This window comes from Micromys minutus, assembly GCF_963924665.1.
Source record: "Micromys minutus genome assembly, chromosome: 21".
Lineage (NCBI taxonomy): Eukaryota > Metazoa > Chordata > Mammalia > Rodentia > Muridae > Micromys > Micromys minutus.
In genome coordinates, this window is record NC_137956.1 from 11,538,260 (window position 1) to 11,563,467 (window position 25,208).

Here is a 25,208-nt window from a genome sequence, read left to right on the forward strand (position 1 = left end):
GGGACTGTGTGTCCACTTCCCCTTCTCTATGCTTAGATTTTGTCTGGGATGAGCCGTGCAGGTCCTGTGTGTGCTGTCGGTCTCTGTGAGTTGACAAGGTGTACATCAGCCTGGTTGTGTCTAGAACACACAATTTCCCTGGAGTCAGCATCTCTCTCTGGCTCTTACAGTTTTTCTGCCTCTTCTTCTGCACGGATCCCTGAGCCTTGAGGAGAGGGTTTGATAAAGACATCCCACTCAGGGCTGAGTGTTCCAAGGTCTCTCCTTGTCTGCATAGCGTTCAGTTGTGGGCCTCTGTGTCATCTACCAAGAAGAGACATTTCTGATGAAGGCCGAGCTGTGCACTGACCTGTAGATATATAGCAATAGCTGTTACAAGCTATTTTGTTGCTATAGTAGCAGGTTCTTCCCTAGGGCCACTAGTTCTGTCTCTTGGCCTCACTGATGGTGTCAAGTATGGATTTCATATCATGGAGTGAGCCTTAAATCCGGTTGTTTTAAAGTGGTTGGTTACTCCCATAACGTGTGCCGCTACCGTACCAGTGTGTTTGGAAGGTGGATCAGTGTTGTAGGTTGCAGAGTTTGTGGGGATGAAGCTTCTAGTTGGGCACAGGTTTGATTTTTTTTCTATGTTTGAAGGTATAAATAAATGGTGTCTTCAGCAACAGAGTCTTACACTCTGGTTGTGTGTATCAGCACAGGGGGCAGGGGCAGGGTAAACAGTAACATTCCAATAGTCTAATATTTGGAAGATATGTCCGGCATGCCAGCAAATTTTATTTCAGTAGAAGAAGCAGATTTGGTTCTAAGCTTGTTATACAAAGGAAAATGTTAAACACAATCAGTTAGACCATGTGTACTTTCCTTGACATAAAAATAGACGAGTTAGCTGGGCATAGTGGTGCACAACTTTAATCCCAGCACTTGGAAGGCAGAGGCAGGCAAATCTCTGTAAATTCAAGGCCAGCCTGGTCTACACAGTAAGTTTCAGGACAACCAGAGTAGAGTGGCTACACAGAGAAACCCTGTCTCAAAACAACAAAAACAAACAAACAAACAAAAAATAAACCAGTTACCAAAAGAAGAGCTATTATTTTTAAGTTAATATGTTCATTTTACATTTATTTATTTAGTGTGTGTGTATGTCTGTGTCTGTGTATGTGTTTGTGTCTGTGTGAGTATGCAAGTATTTGTGAGTGTGTATGTTTGTGTCTGTGTGAGTGTGCAAGTGTTTGTGAGTGTGTGTGAGTGTGTGTGTATGTTTGTGTCTGTGTGAGTGTGTTTGTGTGTGAGTGTGTATGTGAGTGTGTGTGTCTGTGTGTGTGTATGTTTGTGTCTGTGTGTGTTTGTGTGTGTGAGTATGTGTGTGAGTGTGTATGTGAGTGTTTGTGTGGGTTTGTGTGTGTGTCACAGTTTGGGTGCAGAGGTCAGAGGACAACTTGCAGGGGTTTTGCAATGAGTCCTCTTCCTTCCAACCTTGCATAGGTTTTCAACTGATGTCATCAGGCTTAGAAGCAAGATTTTCACCTGCTGAGCCATCTTACTGGGCAAAAATCTATTCTGGATACCATGACCAGAAAGACACTTTCTCATGGGCCCTTTGGAAAGGGCAGTGTGTCGGATGATTTAATAGTAAGCACAGCATCTGTCTGCATAGGCTGGTTTTCTGTGATAGCCTTTACTGTGTAGGCCAGTCACATCACCTGATCAGAGAAAGCAATTCTGCTGTGACTCACTTCAGGGATGCTGTGAGTAGTCCACTGAGAGATCTAGAATGTCCTAAGGGAAGCATGGCTGTATGCCCTTCAGGAACTCTCCATTGTGTTTTTCCTCTCAGCTGACCTTGTGAAAGGTTGGGCAGCAGTGACTGGGAGATAGTCACTTCATCAGCTCTCTGGGATGTTGCTGGTCCTAACCACTGCAGAGGAGACCAGGTTGCATTGGTAACGTTCCCATGAATATGTAGCCAATACCTGGACATCTGAGAGGGAAAAACCACACGTCCTCTGAGAAGGTCATTTGAGGTCGTTTTAGCATGTAGACAGTGGCTGATTTTGTACAGACAGAAGTCTATGAACTCAGTTTATGGATGTTGTCATGGTAAACATTTCACTTAAAAAAATGTATTTATTACTCAGTAAGGAGTCTGGGTTGAAACTTTTTGGCAAATACCAGAGTGGGTAGAAAAATGTTGTATTGTACAATGTGACACATTATATTCAGGCTCAGTACCAGCTTGCTCTTTACCTCTAAGTAACCCTTCACGGTTATAGAATAGATGAAGCACATAGGCTGTCCCTTGTCCTCCTCCACACAGGCTTTGTAATCCATGAATGAGGCACAAGGCTGAGCTGGCTTGTTCATCCAGCTCGGTGAACCTCTTCTAGTACAGGTGAGCTCTGACCCAGTTGACTGCGGAGCCCTGGCTCTTTAGAGTTCACAGTGGATGGTTTGTCAAACACAGTACTTTAAGCACAACTAGTAAAGGGCACATAAGCTCAAAGGACAAAAGTAGGGAACCAAAGGAGTTCTGTCTCTGCCAGCTTATTTTCCAAGAGGAGACCGAGGTTTAGCCATTTGTTCCTTAACCCCGGAGGCTGAGTGGGAGGCTTTCTTCTTACTCCTTTGCATGAGACTCAGAATCTACTGCTAGGAAGAACTTGCAGCCTTTCTCCAGAGTCTCTACTTAATGAAGTATTTATGTACCCATACACGTTCATCCACGCCCACATGCTTACCGCCTGTACAGGCCCTTTTGTCCCTCACACGTAAACAGTCATGGACATGTGTGGTGCGGACACAGATGTCCTCAGCTAACGGCTCAGCAGTCCTCAGCAGTCCCTCTGCACTGCCATTCCTTCTCAAGCCTTAGACACTGGGAGTGTGCGCAGTGTAAAGGAAGGGTCAGCTGTGGAGGTTCAGGCCTGCACTTTCGTAACCCCACCACCCCGGCCATCACCAGAGGTGGTCGTTGTTGACATTTTTCCCAACATCAATATGCGTGGTTCTGGTTGCAGCCAGCTTCATCTGTTACCCTTTTCATTCTTTGATAACATCACAGAGAGAGAATAGAGTAGCTGTGCCTTTCAAAGAAGAGGAGACCGGGACAGAGAGCACAATCCAGTAATTCAGGGGAAGCTCAAGTCCTGTCCCCTTAGTTGCTGCTGCTGCTGCTGCTGCTGCTGCTGCTGCTGCTGCTGCTGCTGCTGCTGCTGATGATGATGATGATGATGATGATGATGATGATGATGGTGATGATGCTGATGGTGATGATGCTGATGGTGATGATGATGATGATGATGATGATGAATAACTTTTTAAAAAACAGGGCATAGGGTACAAAAAAAGAGAGGTGGCTTTAGTGGGTCAGAACACTTATCACCAAACCTGTCAGATTGAGTTCCTTGTCAGTGGAAAGAGTAAGCCAGTTCCTGCGAGTTGTCCTCTGACCTCCACACATGTGCTTCAGTAAAACATGCACACACACTCACAATACACACACACTCAAAAAACACACACCTAATAAATAAATGTGGTATTTTGTATTCTTTTGGGTTTTTGTTTGTTTGTTTGTTTCTAACTTAGAGTGTTGGTGTGGTTGTGACTTGGCTTTGATTAAGTGCACTTGCTCCTGGATATTCCCCCTTTCCTGTGGTAGTAAAGCTATCTGGCACACTTCATGGTGCTGTCCAGTGAGTTTCGGCCCTCCCCGGTAGGTAGTTCGTTCTCACCATAAGAAGGTGCAGCTGCCCCGGGGAGTACTGTCCTCTGAGAGAGAAGAACAGCACAGCGGGTGGTTGCTATAGCCACGTCTCCTGTCACTGAGTATTTTACCTACCGTGGGGAATGAGCACGTGGCTGTGCTTGGTACTGACTGAACAGTGTCAGAGCACATGTCCCTTGCAGGAATATAATCCAAATTGTATGTTTCCTGCTGGTGAGGGTACATATCCCCGTCAGGTAATGGAAATGTGTTTTAGTGGTGTTTTGCCCTAGAGGTGATGTGGTGTCTTTGAGTCTCACCATTGTAAGTGTGTGACCTTGAGGTGACCCTTTGTGTACCTGTGCTGCTGTTCCCTTTAGATTTTTGTAGCTTTAGATTCAGGGAAGGAAGGAAATAAGGGAGGCTGAGAATTATCTCAAATGATTTTTACGGCACAAAGATGTTCCACATAAATTCATAATGCGTAGATACTCTTCAGCCATCTCCCCTCATTAGTCCGAGTCATCGATAACAGAATATGGACAGGGAGAGGCCTTCCTCAAGGCTGTTTTCTTCCTTCCTTGAAGTTATTTATGAAAATCTTCTATCTGGATGGAAAGGGAAGCCTTGTTTCTGTGTTCTGGAGGCTGTTTCGAACTGGGAGATCCTGACTGTGGCAGTGGTCTGCTGTTATGAGATATCTACATGTGCAGCTAGAAGGAAGAAGGGGGCGCACACGGCAGCAGACCCAGGCAGGAATCAAAGCAGAACTCTACAGCCAGCTCCCCACAGATGGCACTTGTCACTAGCCTCAGAAGCCTTAATTCTCATCTGCAAAACAGGACACCATATATGCAAGCCCACCTCGGCCCTCCCAAGGTGCTGCTATGTCAGTGTATAGATTTAGACGTAAGGTGTTTTATCCTGCAAAGCAAAGCTGTGAAGCAGATGGTAGTCTCTATTTTGCTAATGAGGAGACTCGGGCACTAAAGGGTTAAATGACCATAGGCATCCTTGCTGGTCTATGCATTCACGTCCTAAGCGGAGCCTGTCTCTTTAAATAGTAATGTTTCACTAAAACAAATGAGGTTTGAAGAACGAAGCTGCTTGGAGGAATCTGAATCCTCATGCCTCTTGATGAGCACGCATGCACTCTGTGGGACTAAGATCAAGAGTGAAAGGATACAGCCTGACCACTGGGGAAGGGTGCTCGGTGCTTAGAAGAGCTTGGCTCACAGCGGCCTCAGAAGAGGTTTGGAGTGTACAGCCGAGGCGTGCTGAGCACCGGGCGATGTGGCAGGAGGGACTGAGTCAGAGGAGAGGAGAGTTGATGTGGGTTCTATAGATGATGTCAGAGGTGGCTGCTGCGGGGAGGAGGTCCAAAGACAGATGAGTCACGAGAAGAGAAAAGCCATGTAAGTTTCTAAAGTTTCAGTTCGAGGAGGGAGGGGACGTCTATGGGGGAGTCAGCGTTGATGTGGACTTGAGAGACCCAAAGCACAGGTGAAGGTGTAGGTGTCCGAGCCAAGTGGGAGAGGGTCGTGCTTGGCACTCAGGGGTCTTGGTGGGGCTGTGAGTGACTTGCTGCCCCTGCTCATAACTTGGTTTTCCCATCTGTCGGTAAGAAAACTGCCTTCCGGTTCTTCTTTAGGTAGAGAACCCACCCTCTCACAGATGTGAGGGTCCTGGAAACCATCCCAGGTACATTAACAAAAGAGAACTCTAATACTTGCACAATATTTCATTTGTTCCCAAGATGGGTACATGTCATCAGGCCTTCTGGAAACTGGCAGGTGTTCGCAAGACTAAAGGTCCCAAACACAGTGACTCAGCTATACCAAGATTTACAACAGGCGTCACTCATCTGGTGGGCAGATAATATATTTTTATTGGGCTCATAATAACCATCTGGATTTGTCTATATCAGGTTTTTTTTTTTCTTTTATTGGAAAGGCCATTCTTGACTAATATTGAATCACTCTTGAGTTTCTTAAGCTGACAGCCTCAGGTTTGGTTCTTATAATTATTTATATTTGGTTGACTACAAATCTAGTTAGGATTCTTTAGAAACTGGTGTATGGGAGGCCATTAGGTCTCTGTGGAGACAGTGGAGTGAAGATGAAGCAGTGAAATCTATGTATGTTCACAGTGCACACATACACACGCATGGGCAAATACACACATGCTGTAAGGTAGCTAACTTGCTGTGACTATCTTTCGTCTAACCCACACCTGACTGATCTCAGTTCCTCGGGCTGTGTGTTGTGAAGGAAGTACTTCTTCCTCTATGCTTGTCCCCCTTGACTGTGATCATTTCTGCGCCTTCATCCTCATGTAAGCATGAGGTTCTCGGCTCTGATGCGTTCACTTGGTCCAGCAGAGCCACCCACTGAGCCAGCAGAAACGTCATTGTGCTATACAACTACGAATTCGAATTTGACCAGATGCTAAGCCCAGTTGTCTCCCACATGGTGAACACAGAGGAATGTCCTTTTCTTAAAACATTGCCACTTCCCATCATGCATTGCCACATTTCACATGTAAACACATCATGTCACTTTCTGCTAGAGCCAGAGACAAAATGAGCCTGGGTGCTTACTTTCTGTGGTGCTACAGGAACCCGCTGTGGTGTGTGTGCCCGACAGTGAACCCCACTGTCACCCGCTGTGGTGTGTGTGCCCAACAGTGAGCCCCACTGTCACCACTGTGGTGTAAATACCCAACAGTGAACCCCGCTGTCACCCGCTGTGGTGTGTGTGCCCGACAGTGAACCCCACTGTCACCCTCTGTGGTGTGTGTGCCCGACAGTGAACCCCACTGTCACCCTCTGTGGTGTGTGTGCCCGACAGTGAACCCCTGTAGTGTACATATCCCACCAGGAACCCCCCTGTCTCCCTGCTCCTGAGCCTGTACACCTGTCCAGCAGTTGTCAGTTTCTGTCTTGTAGGACGTCCTCTCATCCATCCTTCCTACAGCTCTGACCGACTCTCTGGATCCTGCATCTTTTGTCCATGTAGATTCCTCACTGTGAAGGTCCTTCCTTCTTCCTACAGGCCTATGTAGTCCCCTCAGATCAATCAACAGTCACATGCTATGAGACTACCTTGTTCTTTCTTTCGTGCAAGATGTATCAGACAACCGAGAGCAGTGCAGAGGGAGTGTGCAATTGGATCACTTTATTCCCCCTGCAGGTTTCTTCCACCGGGACTTGAAACCTGAGAACCTCCTTTGCATGGGACCTGAACTTGTGAAAATCGCAGACTTCGGATTGGCCCGAGAAATCCGATCAAGACCTCCGTACACAGACTACGTGTCTACTAGATGGTAAATGCTTTTTCTCTCTGAATTATCTAATTGTGCTTGTTTCAGAAGATGCAGTTATAATGTATCTTATGTGTAATGACACACTTCTCTAATCCCAGCACTGAGAAGGCAGGAAGATTTTTATGAGTTCATTGCCAGCCTGGTCTACATAGTGAATTGTAGGCTAGACAGGGCCATATAGTAAGACCCTGTCTCAAAAAAAAAACATATTTAAACAATTAAAACAACATTAACAATTAAATTGTTAATTTAATTAAAACAACAGAAATTAAATTAAAACAACAGAAACAACAAAGCAAAACATATGCTGACAGTATTAATCATAAATATTAAAGATTAATTTCTCACTAAAAGGAAGAAGTCGTCCAAACCTTGTAGATATTTTGTTATGGAGTGAAGTATGAACTCGCTAAAAACAATTTTAAAAGGAAAACCATTACGCTCTCTGTCATTTTATAAGCTTCTAGATTTATTGTTTTATGTGCATGAGTGGCGTGTGTGTGTGTGTGTGTGTGTGTGTGTGTGTGTGTGCGTGTGTGTGTGCGTGTGTGTATGTGTGTGTGCGTATGTGTGTGTGCATGCGTGTGTGTGTGTATGTGTGTGTGTATGTGTGTATGTATGTGTGTGTGTGCGTGTGTGTGTGTGTATGTGTGCGTGTGTGTGTATGTGTGTGTGTATATGTGTGTGTGTATGTGTGTGTGTGTGTGTGCTCGTGCACACGCATGTGTGCATACGCATGCACTCTGTATGCCTGGTGCCTGTAGAAGTCGGATCCTCTGGGACTGGCTTTTCAGGTGGTTGTCAGTTCTCACTTCATTGCTGGGAATTGAACCTGGTTCCTCTGCAAGAGCAGCGTGTGCTCCTAATGGCAGAGCCATTTCTCCAGCCCCCATATGAATATTTTTGTGTGAAAGCTTTTCTGAGAACAGTGTCCCCAAAACCTCCTCTTCTGCTCCCTCCCTTTTTTCCCACCCAATTCCTCCCTGTGTTGCTGAAGATACTCAGAGGAGATTCCTGTGTGGTGGGGACATGAGCCTTAAGACTTTGTCTTGTTCTCAGGGAGAACCCAAGCTGGAGTTCCCACCCTTCTTGGGCAGCTTATGACCAACCATTTATCACTCCAGACCCAGCGCCCCAGCGCCTCTGGCCCCATGTCCATGTACCCACGCACCGAATTCTTTAAAGCTTCGGAGGAGGCAGACGTGGAGGAGGAGAGGGGGGCGGGGAAGAGACTTTAGTAACCGACTATGGGAAGTAGAGGCTGCTGTTTAAAACTGTGGGCCGCAGTCCCATATGAGCCCAAGTAATTCAACGTGGGGTTGTGAAATATCGGGCAAAGGTGAAATGTTTCTGAATGTACAACTAAAACTTAATTCAAACGCAACTGTGTAATGGATTGGAGTCTTTCTGCCTGTGATCCCATGTTACACGTGGGACTTCACTGCAGCTTTGGTACTGAACACATGACATGCATGCTTTTCAGTGCATATGCTGTTCCCACGCAGTGCCAATGATCCCGCCCTAGCCAGTGCAGATTCGACTCAAGACCTACTGCATGGTGTAGCTGCAGTATTTTTACTGTCTGGATGAATTTTTTGCTCTTGCAGAATAACATAGTGGTTTAAGTTTAGAAAACAAAGACTTTTAACATTTTTCTACCATACTTCCTCAGCAAATTAGTATCATATTAGGAACTCTTTGGATTGAATTGCATTAGAATGTTTGATTTTTAAAACCGGTGTTTGATTTGCTGGCTGAGTTTCGTTTAAAGAAGATTAGATGGGGCAGAAACTGTGGCTCCCACCATGCATAGATTCCTGGGCTCAACCCAGCACCTCATCAAACCAGTTTATCCTGTAACCCCCACACTAGACACAGGAGGGTCAGAAGTCCAAGGTCCTTCTTAGCTACATTGTGAGACTGAGGCCAGTGTGGGCTACATAAGACTCTTCTCACCAGGTTTGATGGTACACGCCTTCAGTCTCAGCACTCAGAGGCAGAGGCAGGCAGATCTCCGAGTTCGAAGCTAGCTTAGTCTATGTAGCAAGGACAGTCAGGGCTACACAGAGAACCCTATCTCAAGGAGATAAAGTCTTTATGTCACTGTCTCCAGACCCACCAGAAGAGGGCATGAGGTCCCATTACAGAAGGTTGTGAGCCACCATGTGGTTGCTGGGAATTGAACTCAGGACCTCTGGAAGAGCAGTCAGTGCTCTTAACTGCCGAACCATCTTTCCAGTCCCATTGGTGAATTTTTGCTTTCATCTTTAATAAATTGTAAGCTTATCTGTACACTAAAGAATGGATTAAAATAAATGTGTGAGTTATTACTAGTAATCTTTAAATTTTATACTTATTTTACATATACCTGAGGAAATATAAAAATGTCTGAGGTAGAAGAGTCACAAATAGAAAGGGTCGAAGAATCCTTGAGTCCATCCCTATTTTTCTTTCTCTTTCTGCCTTCCTCCCGTCTCTTTCCTTTCGTGTGTGTAGAGTGTATATGTGCGGGGTATATGCGTGTACATAGTTCATGCACATGAGGGTATGGCACTCACCCGGGGGTGGGGGTCAGAGGAGGACACCGAGTGTTCTTCTCTGTCACTGTCAGCTTACCTTTTTGGCTAGGCTGGGTAGCCAGCCAGCTCCTGAAACTGTCTGCTCCTCAGTACTGGAGTTACGGACACAAGAAGCCATGCCTGGCTTTTTACTTGGGTGCTGGGAATTTGAATTCAGTTTCTCCTGTTTGCACAGCAAGCGCCCTTACCCAGTGAGCTATATCTGCAACCCTAACACTGTTGCCGAGTCCTCACAAGCCCCTGAAGCACATTGCTTTTAGGGAAAAGACATGCTTTTACTGAGAGTCACTTATTACTGAATTTAATTCCTGACCGGAAGAAGCAGCAGCTAGCTGTTAACTTTGTTTTCTCAGGTACAGGGCTCCAGAAGTACTCCTGAGATCTACCAACTACAGCTCCCCCATCGACGTCTGGGCGGTGGGCTGCATCATGGCAGAGGTGTACACCCTCCGGCCTCTTTTCCCTGGGGCCAGTGAAATTGACACGATTTTCAAAATTTGCCAAGTGTTGGGAACACCAAAGAAGGTAATGAATAGAACAAAGGCTCATGGGCCAAAGCCTGTGGCTTCCTGCTCTGCCTCTCCCCATACTGTAGGCACCGACACCTGAGATTGTTCTAGACCTTGACCGTTTTTCTGTGCTCACCTTCTCTAGCAAGGCGGGCTTCGCCCTTCGTTATGTTTATAGCGATGGTGCTTGTGGCTTTTTCTGCTTTCTCTCTCTACAGTCTCACCCTTTACAGATTCCTCTACTTGTATGTGCACAGTTTTGTCTACTAAGGCTTCTCTGTCCCGCTGTGATGGTTTGTCTATGCTTGGGTCAGGGAGTGGCACTATTAGGAGGTGTGGCCTTGTTGGAGTAGATGTCGCTGTGGGCCTGGGCTTAAGACCCTCACCCTAGCTGCCTGGAAGTCAGTCTTCCACTAGCAGCTTTCAGATGAAGATGTAGAACTCTCAGCTCTGCCTGCACCATGCCTGCCTGGATGCTGCCCTGCTCCCACCTTGATGTTGATGATGGACTGAACCTCTACCTGTAAGCCAGGCCAATTAAATGTTGTCTTTTATAAGACTTGCCTTGGTCATGGTATCTGTCGACAGCAGTAAAACCCAAACTAACACACCTACTTCTCTCCTTTGTAACTGTTCCAGTCCTTACAGCTGTTTGGGGCCTTCCCTCCTCACTCAGTCACCTCCGGCTGAATTCACCTGAAGCACTGAGCTTACCTTTTAACACGCTTCCTTCCTTCATCCCTTATTTCTGTCTGTCATCTCATCATAGTCCCTAGAAGGCCGGCCAGTCTTGAGGCTGGGTGGCTTATGGCTCTTAGGCTTTTTAGTTTGGTTTGGGTTGGGTTGGGTCAGGTTTGGGTTTAGGTTTTGATTTTGGCTTTGAGACAGGGTATCATCATGTAGCCCAGGCTGGCCTGGAATTCACAAAGATCCGCCTGGCTCTGCCTCTGCTGGGAGTAGAGCTGTGCAGCCACCATCCTCAGCTGAGGCTGCTGCTTGCAGATTCACTGCGGAGTTGGAGCTGGGACCATTGGATATCTTCGCTTGTTCCCACCCTCCACCCCACCTCTGTCCCTACCCCCACTCCTGCCTGCCAGGCTTTCTCACCAGCTTTTCTTTCAGTCTGTGACTAGTCTCGCCTTCCTAAAAAACAGCTCTGGTTACAGTCTGATCTCCACTTAAAGCTACTGATGCACGGCTGACCCTTCAGCTCATTGCTTCATCCTGCACACGGGCTGGCTCTGGACCCTGGGATATCCCCATTTCTTTATGTTGCCTGAATGAATGTCTCCTTAGTGACCATCAATATCCCTTTCTTCCTCCCTAGGACTCCTCCTGCTGCTTCTGCAGTCTCCACTGTATCTGAGCTCTGTGCTGGTCACAGATTTGTCTTGTGTCTATTTTCCCAGTTCCCAGTACCATTGCTGTAATGAATTCTGTCTTTATAGTCTCGCCTCCTTCTCTCTTCTTTCTCCTCCTCTCCCCCCAATTTTTTCTTTGTGCGAATGAGTGTCTGTGAGTAGAACTAGGTATCAAACTTAGGGCCTTTTACATAGTAGACAAAGTTTGTTTTTTGTTTTAAAGAACTATTTATTTAATGTAGCTGTCTTTAGACACACCAGAAGAGGGCATCAGGTCCCATTACAGATGGTTGTGAGCCACTGTGTGGTTGCTGGGAATTGAACTCAGGACCTCTGGAAGAGCAGTCAGTTCAGTGCTCCTAACCTCTGAGCCATCATTTCTTGTATGCTTGTTAGTTGTTTCAATGAATCATTACTCCCACCATGTTAACGATAACATTGTCCAAGTCCTCTGCTGGCCTCCTTCCTCACTGTATCTGTATCCACCCTCTGGTGGCCTTTGCCATTTATTATTATTATATTTTAAAAGAAATGTCCTATTTTGTCTTTGAACGATGATGATATTTTTAAGAGAAGGATTTATATTGAGTTATTTTTACTCAGCAACTCTAAGCATTACCTCAGGAACTGTATGATTGAGTGGTATTCATAGTAATTGTTAGCTCCAGGAAGAGGTCAAAATTCTATTGCAGTATGACTTACGAAACAGAAGTGCCGAAACTGGGGAGAACCTCATGCCTCGCTGCTCAGAGTTCCCATGGCCCCTCTCCAGCCTTCAGAGCTCAGACATGGGATGTAAGATCATGGAGAGTGGGCGGACAGCGCTGTCTCTGGCTTCTCGGTGTGAATATTAGCCACGTCCGGATGGTTATAGTAACACATGGAATTTCATAAACGTGTTGGGCTAGGAATCCGTCTTTGTTTTCTCCTCAAAAATATACTAGCAGTTTCCAAAGCCCGGGAACACAGCAGAGAAAATGCTATGGGCGTCAATCCTTAGCGCTCCAGAGACGGACGGTCTTCCGTAAAGGTTGTAAGACAAGCGAGGCTGGTGGGGAATAAGTGTCTTGTCTGCTGTTTCTCAGGTTGCATGTGGGGTCGTCTGTGTGACGGTAGCCCTGGGTCTCCTCATGTGCACCTGCCTAGCGAAGTCAGTGGAAGCACCATAGATCCACTTGTCTGTCTGTGACACGGAAGACCCCTGACTCCACCATTTCCTGTCTTTCCCTGCAGACTGACTGGCCTGAAGGCTACCAGCTGTCAAGTGCTATGAATTTCCTCTGGCCCCAGTGCATACCCAATAACTTAAAGACTCTGATTCCAAATGCTAGCAGTGAAGCCATTCAGCTTCTGAGAGACTTGCTTCAGTGGGATCCCAAGAAACGGCCAACTGCTAGTCAGGTTTGCCTGTGTGTTTGTTTGTCTGTTTGATCTGTTTTGGTTTTCTGTTCAAGGTATTTCTTAGGAAATCTATACCTAATTCTGAGTATTTCTATAAATAAGTTATTAAATTATAAGTTTTTCATTTGGTAACATGGCTGAAAAGTAGTATTGGCTCACTCCTATGAACTGGAGGAATTTAAGGTAATCTGAACCTTGTTGTGCACAATTAAAATAGTTAAGATTAAACTGTGTTTGCTCTGAACACTAGCATCCAGTTCACATGATGTGTCAGAATATGTGATACATATGTGATCTGAAATGAAAATGAACATAAAATTTTCAAGGAATAAAGAAGAAAACAGAACTGTGAGCCTGTCTGTGTATAGACAGCCAAGACAGAATGACTGGGCACAGAGCCAGGCAGGTAACCGAAGCTAGCATTTGCACGACTTTGCCCGTGCCATGGTCTGTTTCCTGTGATTTCAACCTACTGAGGACTCCATGCGGCGAATATTGTTGTTTTCACTTGTGTGGGTAAGAAAACTGCACCTTAGATAGAGTGGTTTCCCTCAGCCACTTCCTCAGTAACTGGTAAACAGATACCGTGGCTGTCTAGCATCCAAGAGGCAGGGCTGGGGCTGCTCCTTCTGTCTGCCCGCCTACCGTCCCTGGGCTACATCGATGAATTATCGAATGTACCCAAAAGCGCTAAGGCAGCTCCTGTCACTCACATGCCTCCTGCAAGCCTGGTTTTGCATTCGTTGTGCTTGAACCTTTGTCGGCTTGGCTCACGAACAGTTCGTTACACTGCTCAGAGCATCAAATAGATGACCAGTTCTAACCAGAGAGGGTGATCTGCGATCTTATATCACAAAAGCAGCAGAGCTGTCTGACAGAAGTGACAGCTAATGTTAGAATTTATGACATTTGAGAAAGGTTAAGGGGACAGAAAAGTTTTTTCTCAAAACCCTAAAGAGTTACAAAGTGTATGCACTTAAGATGGTCAAATTCACAAATGGTTTTAGGGCAGAAAGGAAGATTTCTCATGAAACGCTTTATTTTTTATAAGATGTCCCTAAGATATTAAGTTAAGTTCTTTATTCTTGGTCTTATAGAACCAAGAACAAAAGGAGGACTAGCATCAGAAAATATAAAAATGCCCCCAAATCAAATTGGACTTGCAAAAATGCTAAGGGTTACAAAGAACTCCTTTAGGGTTACACACCAGAGTCCAGAACTCTGGCAGGGTACCCACATTGTTTGACTGTGAGTCTGTGCTTATATATAATAATTATAAATGTCTATAACATGTTCCAGACTAATTAAGAAAATGCTGCTATTTTCAGTGATGTCCATTAACAACATTCCGGGGAATACATACAGAATTTCCTACAATTATAAGCTTCTACACATTAAGGCTTATTTCTTGGTTAACCAGAAACTCAATTACCCATAGCAGCTTGCTTGTACAGCTTGTCTTAGTGGAAAGGATTCAGTGTATTGTGTATTGTATTCTTGATTTGGCCTGAGTATTGGCAAAGATACCCACTGCCTGCTTTGCTATTGCTGTTTGGTTAGTCCGTTGCTGTTGAGACCATATCTTTTATAGTCTGGCCTCACCTGAACTCCCTGTCTAACCAAGTCTGGCCTTTGACTTCTGGTCCTCCTACCTCCGAATTCCTGAGTGCTAGGGTTATAGGCATGTCCCACCTCTCCCAGATTCATACCATTTGCTTTATGCAAATAATTTTAACTATTACAACTAATATGTAAATGTTTTGTTAGCTCAGATATGGAAAAACAGAAGGGATTGCCAGTGCAGGAACTTGGTTTATACAGCAGGTTTGGCTAAGAGCCTGTAGTGGTCACATGAGCTGTCGTCCATCGATCATAATGGTGCTTACTGTCTCTACTTTTCTCCTAATGCCTCCTTTGTCATTCCAGGCACTTCGATATCCTTATTTCCAGATCGGACACCCACTGGGCATCATCACACAAGACTCAGGAAAACCACAGAAAGACGTCCAAGACAAGACAGGCCCACCTCCTTACATCAAGCCGGCCCCTCCTGCCCACGCCCCAGCCAAGGCACACTCCCTGATTTCTTCACGACCAAACCAAGCCAGTCAACCCCCTCAGCATCCTGTGTACCCCTACAAAGGTGAAGCCTCCAGGACAGAGCAGCTGAGCCACGTTCAGGAGGGCAAGCCAAACCCACCGTTCTTCCCTTCCCTCCACAATAAGAATCTTCCGCCAGTAAGTGTCGAGTGTCTGCAAGGGCACTTGCTTCATCATCTCAGTTACTTTCTTCTGGCTACAGATAGTGTGTGAAATATTTTCCTTTTCAGTGCATGAGGTCCCATACGTTTATCCTCACAGTACCATGGCGTTGTGAGAAGGCTCGTGACCCGAGGTCTGAGTTCAGTTTCTGCCTTTTCCATACCAGCACCATTCTGCATTAACCCTCCTGCTGTTGCTCTGATAAAACACCATGACAAGGCAGCTTAGAGAAGAAGGAGTTTATTTGGGCTTAGGGTCCCAAAGGGTTAGAGCTCACAAAGGCATGGCAGCAGGCTCGGGAGGTGAAGGAAGGGCTTACGTCTTGAGCTCAGACACCAAGCAGAGAGCACTCAGTGAATGGGGCCTGGGTTTGGCAGAGCCCAACCCCATCAACATAATCTCTCCAGCCAGGCCACACCTCCTAACTCTATCCAAACAAGGGTACCAACTAGAGAGCAAGTAGTGAAACTGTCTGCGGTGGACATTCTCACTGAAACCGCACGCTCCTGCTAGTGGAGTAGTGTAGAAAGTTCAGCCAGAGTTCTGCTCTTCAGCAGCTTTGGAGCCAAAAGCAAGCTGTCTGGCTTCTCTGTGTCATAGTACCTCACCAGTTAAATAGAAAGGACTATAATGAATACCTAGTATAATTTTTGTTTTGGGAACTGCATTAGTTAGTACTTGAGAAGAATAGTACCTAGTATATCGTATCATCAAAGCAATCAGTCATAGTGCTAGCATGTTTTATGTCAACCTGACACAAGCTAGAGTTGTTTGAGAAGAGGGAAAACACCCCATTAGGCTGGCCTGCAGGAAAGCCTGTAGTGTATTTTCTAAATTTAATGCTTGATGTGGCAGGGTCACACATCAGCTTACTGTAGGTGATACAACCCCTGGGCAGGTGATCCTGGGGTGTGTAAGAAGATAAGCCTAGCAAGATTTGGGAAGCAAGACAGTAGCCATGGCTTCTGCTTCAGTTCCTGCCTCCAGTTTCCTGCCGGAGCTCCTGCCCTGGCTTCCCTCAGAGATCGACTGGAAGAGTCAGACGAAATAGGCCCCTTCCTCCTCAGCTGCCTTTGGTCATGGTGTTTTCTCACAGAAGAAGAATCCCTGACTAGTAATTCATAAACCTCAGGACATTGTTATTGTTTATCCCTACAGTCAGTTTCTGCATCTGTGGGTGAATAAACTTATCTCTCCCTCCCCTCCAAAACAGTTTGTTCTTGATTGTGGGAGATCCTAATGCCTAGACATCTTGAAAATCCTAAGGCGCAGGAAGTCCTTCTTCTGTCTGCAGACTGTTTCTCATATTATTATGATGCGTTGTGCTGGGCTGTTAATTGAGTGCAAATCTCTTTTCAGTTAGTTTTTAAGCAAACAGTGTATGATCCCAGAAGTGTTAAGATCTCTGGAGAATTACGGACAGTGAGCTGTCTGATGTAGTGCTGGGAACTGAACTCTGGTCCTCTGTAAGATCAGTGTGTACTGAGAACCACAGAGCTTCTCTCTCTCTCAGCTTCTCAGCCCAAGGGTTTTCTTAATTGGGTCAATTGCGCTGGGAGAGCCCCTCCCCCAACACGTGCAGCGTTTCCTGGGCTGGCCCCTGGGCTCCTGATGTAGAAGCAAACCGAGTCCATTGAGTCTACCCTTGGCTGTGGTGCTGAGACTGTTGCCTTGGGTTCCTGCCATCTCACCTTCCCTACCAGGATGGACTAGAACCTGGGATTTCAGGGCAAATCAGTGCTTTCTCTGCTAAGGCACTTTTTGTTTGGCTTAGTTTGTTTTTGTTTTTGTTTTTTCTCCGAGACTAGGTTTTTTTTTTCCGTGTTGCCCTGGCTGTCCTAGAACTTGCTTTGTAGACCAGGCTGGCCTTGAACTCAGAGATCCACCTGCTTCTGCCTCCCAGGTGCTGGGATTAAAGGTGTGTCACCACCTTCTGGCCTGCTAAGGCACTTTTGTCAGGGTATATTCTATCACAGTAACAAGAAAATAACTCAGGACACTTTCTTGGATCTTCCTTTCTTACATTCTTGTTTCATGTAACTTTGTGAAGTTTTATTTACCAAAAAAATGTAGTTGGTGCAGGGTGAGTTAGAGACAGAGGTTATGGGTTTGCATTTTCAGACAAATGGGGCATATAGGATAGTGCCATACTTCAAGCCTTCTCACTGTAACAATAGAAATTCAGAATAGAAATTATTTACTGATGGATGTATAAGGCTGTGGATTCCATTCCCCAGCATACATGTGTGAACACACACATACACACACCCCTATATACACATACATACCCCTCCATACACATGTGTACACACCTATATACACACATACTCCTTACATAAACATATACCCTACATATACACACATACCCCTACACATACACACATCCCTAAATATATACACACACCTATATACACACATATCCCTACACATACACACACCCCTACATATACACACATACCTATATAAACACACACTTCTACATATACACACCCCTATATACACACTCACATGCACACACACTCCTACATACACCCACACCCTTACATACACACATGCACCCCTACATATATATACACACACACACAGACCTACATACACACACACACCCCTTCATACACTCACCCCTACATACACATACATACACACACACTCCTACATATATACACACCCTATATACACCTACATATACACACACACCTATATACACACACACCCCTACACACATATACAGACCTACATACACACACACCCCTACATACACGCACACATCTACATACACACAGACTAACACAGAGATACACGCACAGATAACTGATAGATAAATCCTGTTAACGTTGCTTCTTCTTTCCTTCTTCTCTATTTGTATACATAGAAAATTCTAGCTGGCCTGGAACAGAAAAATGGTGAAATCAAGCCAAAGAGCAGGAGAAGATGGGGTCTTATTTCCAGGTCAACAAAGGGTTCTGATGACTGGGCCGACTTGGATGACTTAGATTTCAGTCCCTCTCTCACCAGGATAGAAGTAAAAAACAAGAAGAGACAGAGTGACGACACCCTCTGCAGGCAAGTGTGCTGTCTGTCCCCGTAGCAGGCTGACTTGGATCTGCATGTCACCTTATCTCTCTGATGATGCACTACCCTCTTCCCTCCTGACTTAAACCACATTCTCTTGATTCAGGTTTGAAAGTGTTTTGGACCTGAAGCCATCTGAGCCGGTTGGCACGGGAACTAGTGTCTCCACCCAGGCTTCCTCCCAGAGGAGAGACACACCGACCCTGCGATCCGCAGCAAAGCAGCACTACTTGAAGCACTCTCGCTACTTGCCTGGTAACAGAAAGGGCGCGCCTGACCTCCAGTGACCAATAACCAATCTTGTCTCTGGATCACACGTAAACGTGATCTGTAAATAGGTTCTGTTCTGGAGGGCGAGTGCTTTCATACTGGCCCTTGTGCCCTCCTCAACCCAGAGTATAGACCACGTCATGTAACTCGTCAGCTGAAACTGCCGTGAATGGAAATCCAAATCTCTTACAAGCCCCAGAAATACCTCAGACTGCGTGCTGTGTTGCCTCTGTGGTTAGTGTGCTCAGCACACACTGGCCTCAGAGTCAGTGAGGACATCATAGACTACTTGGGCCTTGCATTTATATTTTACACAGGCATCCTGAGAGGAGGGGGTTAGTGTAGGAAACGTGGGCTGAGCCTCGGAAGGTAGATGGCTTAGCCAGAAATGGACAGCATGTCTGAAGCATGTCTTTCTCTCCGCCACTCAGGAAGCCAGGGGAGGAGCTTAGTTGCACATTTTGGACAGAACTATAGATACTAAATGTTGTATTTTGTAAGTACCATAGACACTACACTTGTATTTTGGTAAGTGCCCAAGCTTCTCTCCAGACTTCAGACTCCAACCTCATACCATTATTTGATCATCCACTCACTAGCTCAACAGTCTGCATGCATCAAGCATTCGCTATGGAAGCACTAAGAACCTTACGATGAAATACAAGCACAGACACACACATAAGCATGCACACGTGCACACGCTTGCTCGAGAACACACACACACACTCACCCTGCCTTCCAGAATTGCACAGCTCCAGGTAGCTCCTTCACGTTCACAGCCTCATGGTGGGTGGCATCACCCTGCAGGTGGAGTAGAGCTCATGGACAGAAAAGAAGTCTCTGCGAGGAGGGAAGATTAAAGTGTTTAGGAGTCCTGAGAGAGTCCTCCCGAGGGAGGGCACCGGAAAGGCAAGCAGACATGGACAGATCTGTTAGCTGAAGCATAAAAAAACCTTCCCGACTGCCCACGATTGAGACAATGGGTTCGACTTAAGATGGCCTCTTCCCTTTGAGTCTGTCAGCTGATGTCACCAGTTTCTGTTTTTTGGGATTTTGCTAATTTTTTTTTTTTTTAACCACAGACATTTTTTGTGTTCTGTGTTTCTTTCATTTTTAAAATTTGGTATAGATTTATTTTATATTTCAAATAAACTTTACCATGTCTGACTAAGGTATCTAACACAATCACAGGCGATACATAAATAGTAAGGAATGTACCAGGGTGACTGCAAGCGTGTGTCTTAGTCACTGTTCTATTGCTGTGAAGAGATGTCATGACCACAGCAGCTCTTACAAAGAAAACATTTACTTGGAGCTGGCTTACAGTTTCAGCGTAGAGGAAGCACATGGCACTGAAGAAACAGCAGGGAGAGAGAGACACTGGGTCTGGCTTGAGCTTTTGAAACCTCAAAGCCAACTCCCACTAACACACTTCCTCCAGCAAGGTCATCTTCCTAACCCTCTCAAGTAGCACCACTCCCAGAATGTCATTTTACAACCTTGTCAGTGACACTGATGCTGGGGGTGGGGGAGGGGGGATGCTTTGGACAAAGTATCCACTGTTTCATGGTACTACTGTGATTTGTTTTTATGGCAAGAACAGCAAAAAACTACTAATTTAGAAAAGATGTCATAATAGTACAGTTGTGTTGCCTGTGGTGAGAAGACTGTTAGAGTATCCGTGCAGACTCTAAAACTGTACTCCGTTCTCTGACTCACCCTCACATCTCCATTTTGTTTCTGCATACTTGGTAACAACGGTTGGCTTGGGTTTGGGGCGGGGGGGGGGGGTTGTTGTTTTGTTTTTAATTATCTCTGTATGTTTTATAATCTGTATATTTGACTATGGTTTTTGTTTGTTTGTTTTTTAGAGTACGTGTATAGGGTTAGAGAGACATTAAATAAGCTCACAACCAGATAGATTTCACATAGCAGGGAGATCATGTGATCTTTCTGTATGTCAGTCCGTCTCCCTCTAAGTCCATGTGAGGCCAATGGCGAGATCCTGTCTCTTTATGGCTTATTAATGTTCCTGTGTAGATGTGCCATTACTTCTGTCTGTCTGGTTTATTTTGCATCTGAAGCTCGTTTCTTCTCCTCTAGGAATAAATATAAGAAATGGTGTGCTCCCAAATCCCGGCAAGGACTTCCTTCCATCAAACTCATGGTCCAGTTCCCGTTTGTCTGGAAAGTCTTCAGGAACAGTATCAGTAGTGAGCAAAATAACTTCAGGCAAGTACCAATTACTAACTCCTGATGTTGTGAGGCAGGAGGAAGTTCCCTTCTGTCTGAGACACAGGGTTCTGTCTTCAGGGGAGGTGGGGGGTGGGGTGTCACCTCTGATGCCCTACTGTGCTTTGGACACCTGGTCTCTAAAGTCAGCTTAGTCTTTTCTGCTCCAGCTGGACCTCCGGCTGGTGAGCCTGCCATGTCCAGAGGATCAGAATCAGGTAGGGAAGTGGACAGGTTGTCAGGTCCTCCCTGCTTTTTTAAACGTAAAGTCCTCCAAAACGGTTAGCCAGGTAGACTATCTCCCCGTGCTGTTTCCCTGGCCGAGTGCTCTGGGACAGCACCCAGTACACACCTGACCCTCTCCGCGCCCCACCTCCTTCTTCCATTAGGGTTTGTGCGGGAATACCGTGCCCGGGTACCCAGCATACAGAACACACTTAAGCCCCAGAGTCTAGCTAAGCCCCCTGACCCCATATAATACACACCAGGCCTGATTGGATGTCAGCTTTTCCTGTGTGCTTAAAAAGGATATGTTGAAAAATCAGTTTTGCATATTTTAAAGTTTATATGAGTGCTTCCTTTTAAAGAATACAGTGTGTAACAAGTATATGTACCTACCCTAGACTGCAGACTATACTATGTATGGCTGTCTGGTGCCATGACTGGTTACTATACTGGCCACTATACTGGGTCAATATACTGGATCTTCTGTTACTTTACTGATCACTATTCAGTGCCTGCCTTCTGACCACGTGAACGGCTGTTTGTGGCGTGTTCGTCACAGGGGCCAAGGTGGACACTACTGTATCTGTTTCTGTGCACACTGGCACAGGTCCAATAGACGCTGTCACACTGCTCTCAAGCTGGATATGGTGCCTCATTCTTGTGACACTCGGTACCCAAGACTAAAGTGAATGTTGATCTGGCATAAAATGCTGTCCTGTGTCTAAACTTGTATGTCTTAAGAATGAGGTTTGTTCCTGTGTTTATTGATTTTTTTTTCCGTTGGGGGGGGTGGTTTTCAAATTCTCCTCTCATTTTTCTTCCTGTCTCCTTACTAACCAGCACTGCACAGTGACTCCATGCATTCGGGGACATTTTCCCACTATGCCCTAAGCATAGTTATCAAATGCCCTTTTCTGCTGTCAAGACAACGAAGCTGAATGCTTCCTGACAGGTGGAACTTTGTTTAGTGGTCAGTAATACCGTCTCCATTGTCAGTGTGTGTAAGCCTTAATGGTCAGTATTAAACTCACCCGTGTGTCTGTGTTAACTGGTATCCTGCTATATGCAAGTTATACCATTAACTTTCTAGAATACAAAGGCAAAAGGGCAGTGTGCAGTCTGCCCTTAGCACACTTCCAAATGGAAGTGCTTCAAACAACCTTTGCCTAATGGCACACACCTATAATCCCAGCATTCGGGTGGCTAGCACACTACTTATTTGGGGCGAGCCTGGGCTCTGTTGTGACACTGCCTTAGAAAAAGGAAAGAAATGGGGGAGAAGAAAAGAGGGAAGATGGCGCTTAGACATAAACAGTGACCTTTTAGGACATTTTTGTTGGGCCCACTGAGATGCCTCAAGTTAAGGTCCTTACTGGGCAAGTCTAGAGGCTTGAGTTCAGTTCCTGGAACCATGTAGAGGTGGCAGGGAAGAACTGACCCACAGGTATCTTCTGACACCACACATGTGCCATGACACTCCCACATATCACAGTAATAATAAGTGATTTAAAGTCTCTTTATTAATAGTTAGTTTTTTTTTTTTAGTTATCAACAGGATATTAGTGTCTATTTATAACATGTAAATAAATGCTTAGGATTACCCCTGTGTGTGATCAGTAAGAGAATCTGTTAAGTGAGTTACTTTCAGCTGTATTTCAGAATTTGTATACACTGACATCAGAGGTTGTTCCATAAGATGGAGTAGAAAAAAAAAAGTTTTAGAACAAGCTAAACCAATTCTCGGGAAAACGGGAAAAACACGGGAACTATCAAATATGTTCCTTGTTTAGTTTAACAGTCACCCACTCAGTTGCGCCCATGGGCAGGCATTTCCTTTACCCGTGGTGGCCTGTCTGCCTGCGTATGGGGAGGCATGGCTCCTTTTCCCCTCAGAAGTGAAAGTACTTTCCTGAACTCTTTTTGCCGTGGGCTTGCCTTCGTAGTAATGAGCTTTCCTTTCCGCTCCTCAGTTGGCTCAGGCTCTACGAGCTCTAGTGGACTGACTGGAAGCTACATCCCTTCCTTCCTGAAAAAGGAAATGGGCTCTGTGATGCAGAGGGTGCAGCTGACGCCCCTCGCAGCCCCTTCCCCCGGTGAGTTGCCGTTCATAGCCTCTGTGCGTTAGTCCAGTGGTTCTGTGGCAGGACCAGTGTCAGACCGCGTCAGGCAGCACGCTGTGGAAGGTGTGAGTGAACAGAGTGCAAACGTACTCTACATCTGATGTGCGTAAATAAATGCTAAGAAGGGAAGGGGAAAAAAAAAAAAAACAAAGCAGGCAAAAAATGGGAACTTGGGGACTGGAGCCCAAGGAGCCAAAGAAAGCTCACTGCAAAAGGAGGCACTTGGTAAAAGTGGGCAGGGCGTTAGTGGGCAAGCCTGCAGGCTCTGGGAATGGTGTGGCTTTGCAGAAACCAGGCCCAGCAAATTCGGGGAGCGGTGAAGAGGCCAAAATACAGGATACACAGGGGCAAGAAAGAGACAGGGGTCCCTACAGGAGCCGGGGAGGATGGAGTGTAGAGGGCAGAGTCCCTGCCACAGGCACTGCAGCACATTGTCACTGGCTGATTTTGTGTGGGTAGTGGTCAGACTGCCATCAGCACAGGTGTTCTCCTGCTGGTTACTGTCACTAGAGTGAATGGGAACACTGTTAGAGCCAACAGGATTTGCTGGCAGACTGTAGCTGAGTGGCCAGGTGTAGGACTGGGATTTTGACTAGACAAGTCTTCCCTTGATGATGATCACTAGACAGACATCCCCCTGCCTGCGGGAGGAGACAGGGAAGGGGGCAATCTGCCCCACCCACCCCGCCCCACCCAATCCTTCCAGCACTTGGCTTGGGTCCCACAGGGGTGAACTCAGCACTTGTCTTCCATTGCAGGCTACTCTTCCCTCAAGGCCATGAGACCTCACCCCGGGAGGCCTTTCTTTCACACCCAGCCTAGGAGCACGCCAGGCTTGATCCCACGACCTCCAGCTGTGCAGCCTGTGCACGGCAGGATAGACTGGTCTTCCAAGTACCCATCTCGGAGGTGACTGTCCCAGCCACGGGCCGCTCCTCAGCTGACACCGTTGTACCCACACAACCCCAGGAGGTGTAAAAGCACCCACACTTACAGCTGTTCTGAACTGACACATCTCAATATTTCTTTTAAATGTTTTTTTAAACATTGATTTGAATGCAATACCCTCTTTTTGTATAAAATTATTTTATTCTAAAACCGGGTCTCATTATTTTCTTAAACAACAGCATTTTGTATATATGGGTTATGTTTTAGCATTTTATACAGTCAACTTTGTAATGAACTTTTTAAAGATCAAGTGATTTTTTTTGTTCATTGTTCCATGTAATATTTTATACAGATTTTGAAATATGTAACAATATCGATGCAGTATTGTGATAGGGTGCAGGTTAAGGCAGTGGGCTACAGGATTATTTGCTGGATATATTTGAATTTTATGGAGTAACCACATTTAAATATGGCCCATTCCGTCTTTTAGGCTTTCTTAGACTGATTTCAGTAAAGTGCCCCACTCACTGCTTTTCTTAACAGCTTGTATTGGTTGTCCTGGGGGTGGAGGTTGTTCTGTTTGGAGTCAGGGTCTTATGTGGCCCAGACTGGCCGCCCACTCACTATGTAGCTGAGGATAGCTTTGAACTCCATCTTCCTGAGTGCTGGGATCCCAGCTGTGTACACCATGCTTGGTTTGAACCCTGGACTTTGTACAAGCCTACCAGCCCTAACCCTGTATTTTATACGATGGTCTTTCATACAACTGTTCTGTCCTAGACTGTCACTTTATTTAGACTCATTTCACTTTATTTTGTCTCCAAAACAAAGACCTCTTCATAACTCGTTTATGGAATTTTATTACACTCATAAATACAGTTGCAAAAATCCAGATAAACCCAAGAATAATCATGCAAAATATCACATTTCTACTTTTTTTTTTTTTTTTTTTTTTTACAAACTTGCTTTGGATTGGTTGAAAGCCCTGCTGGCCTCCAGCTTCACCAGCACACACCTGTGGGTGGGGATGAAGCCCCCCCCCCCCCCCAGCAGGGACAACCAGCTCTCCACTAGGCAGAGAGGGAGGTGGCAGGAGCTGTGGGGTCACCTGTTGTTCAGGTGAGCTTTTTGTATTCCCTGGGGCCTACCAGCCAGGACCTGCCTGCCCACAGCACTGCCAGCTAGCCTCCCTCAGGTCCAGCTTACCCAGAGTGCTTAGTTAAAACTTAGCTAAAACTCAGCTGAGCCATAAAGGCAGGGCG

At 45.8% G+C, this 25,208-nt stretch overlaps 1 protein-coding gene across 1 annotated transcript in view; it reads left to right on the forward strand.

The window, feature by feature from the left end:
* Positions 1-24,150, forward strand: part of CILK1 (ciliogenesis associated kinase 1) — a gene marked incomplete at its 5' end in the record, with an annotated part of 36,319 nt that extends 12,169 nt beyond the window's left edge. The window contains 9 exons of the mRNA XM_080934085.1: positions 6,895-7,027; positions 9,960-10,131; positions 12,710-12,877; positions 14,804-15,115; positions 18,012-18,202; positions 18,318-18,466; positions 20,585-20,713; positions 22,909-23,031; positions 23,817-24,150. Coding sequence (XP_080790211.1) covers positions 6,895-7,027; positions 9,960-10,131; positions 12,710-12,877; positions 14,804-15,115; positions 18,012-18,202; positions 18,318-18,466; positions 20,585-20,713; positions 22,909-23,031; positions 23,817-23,971 — 1,532 coding nt within the window. The 3' untranslated portion in view covers positions 23,972-24,150. The remainder of the gene's footprint in view (positions 1-6,894; positions 7,028-9,959; positions 10,132-12,709; positions 12,878-14,803; positions 15,116-18,011; positions 18,203-18,317; positions 18,467-20,584; positions 20,714-22,908; positions 23,032-23,816) is intronic.
* Between the last annotated feature and the right edge of the window lie 1,058 nt (positions 24,151-25,208).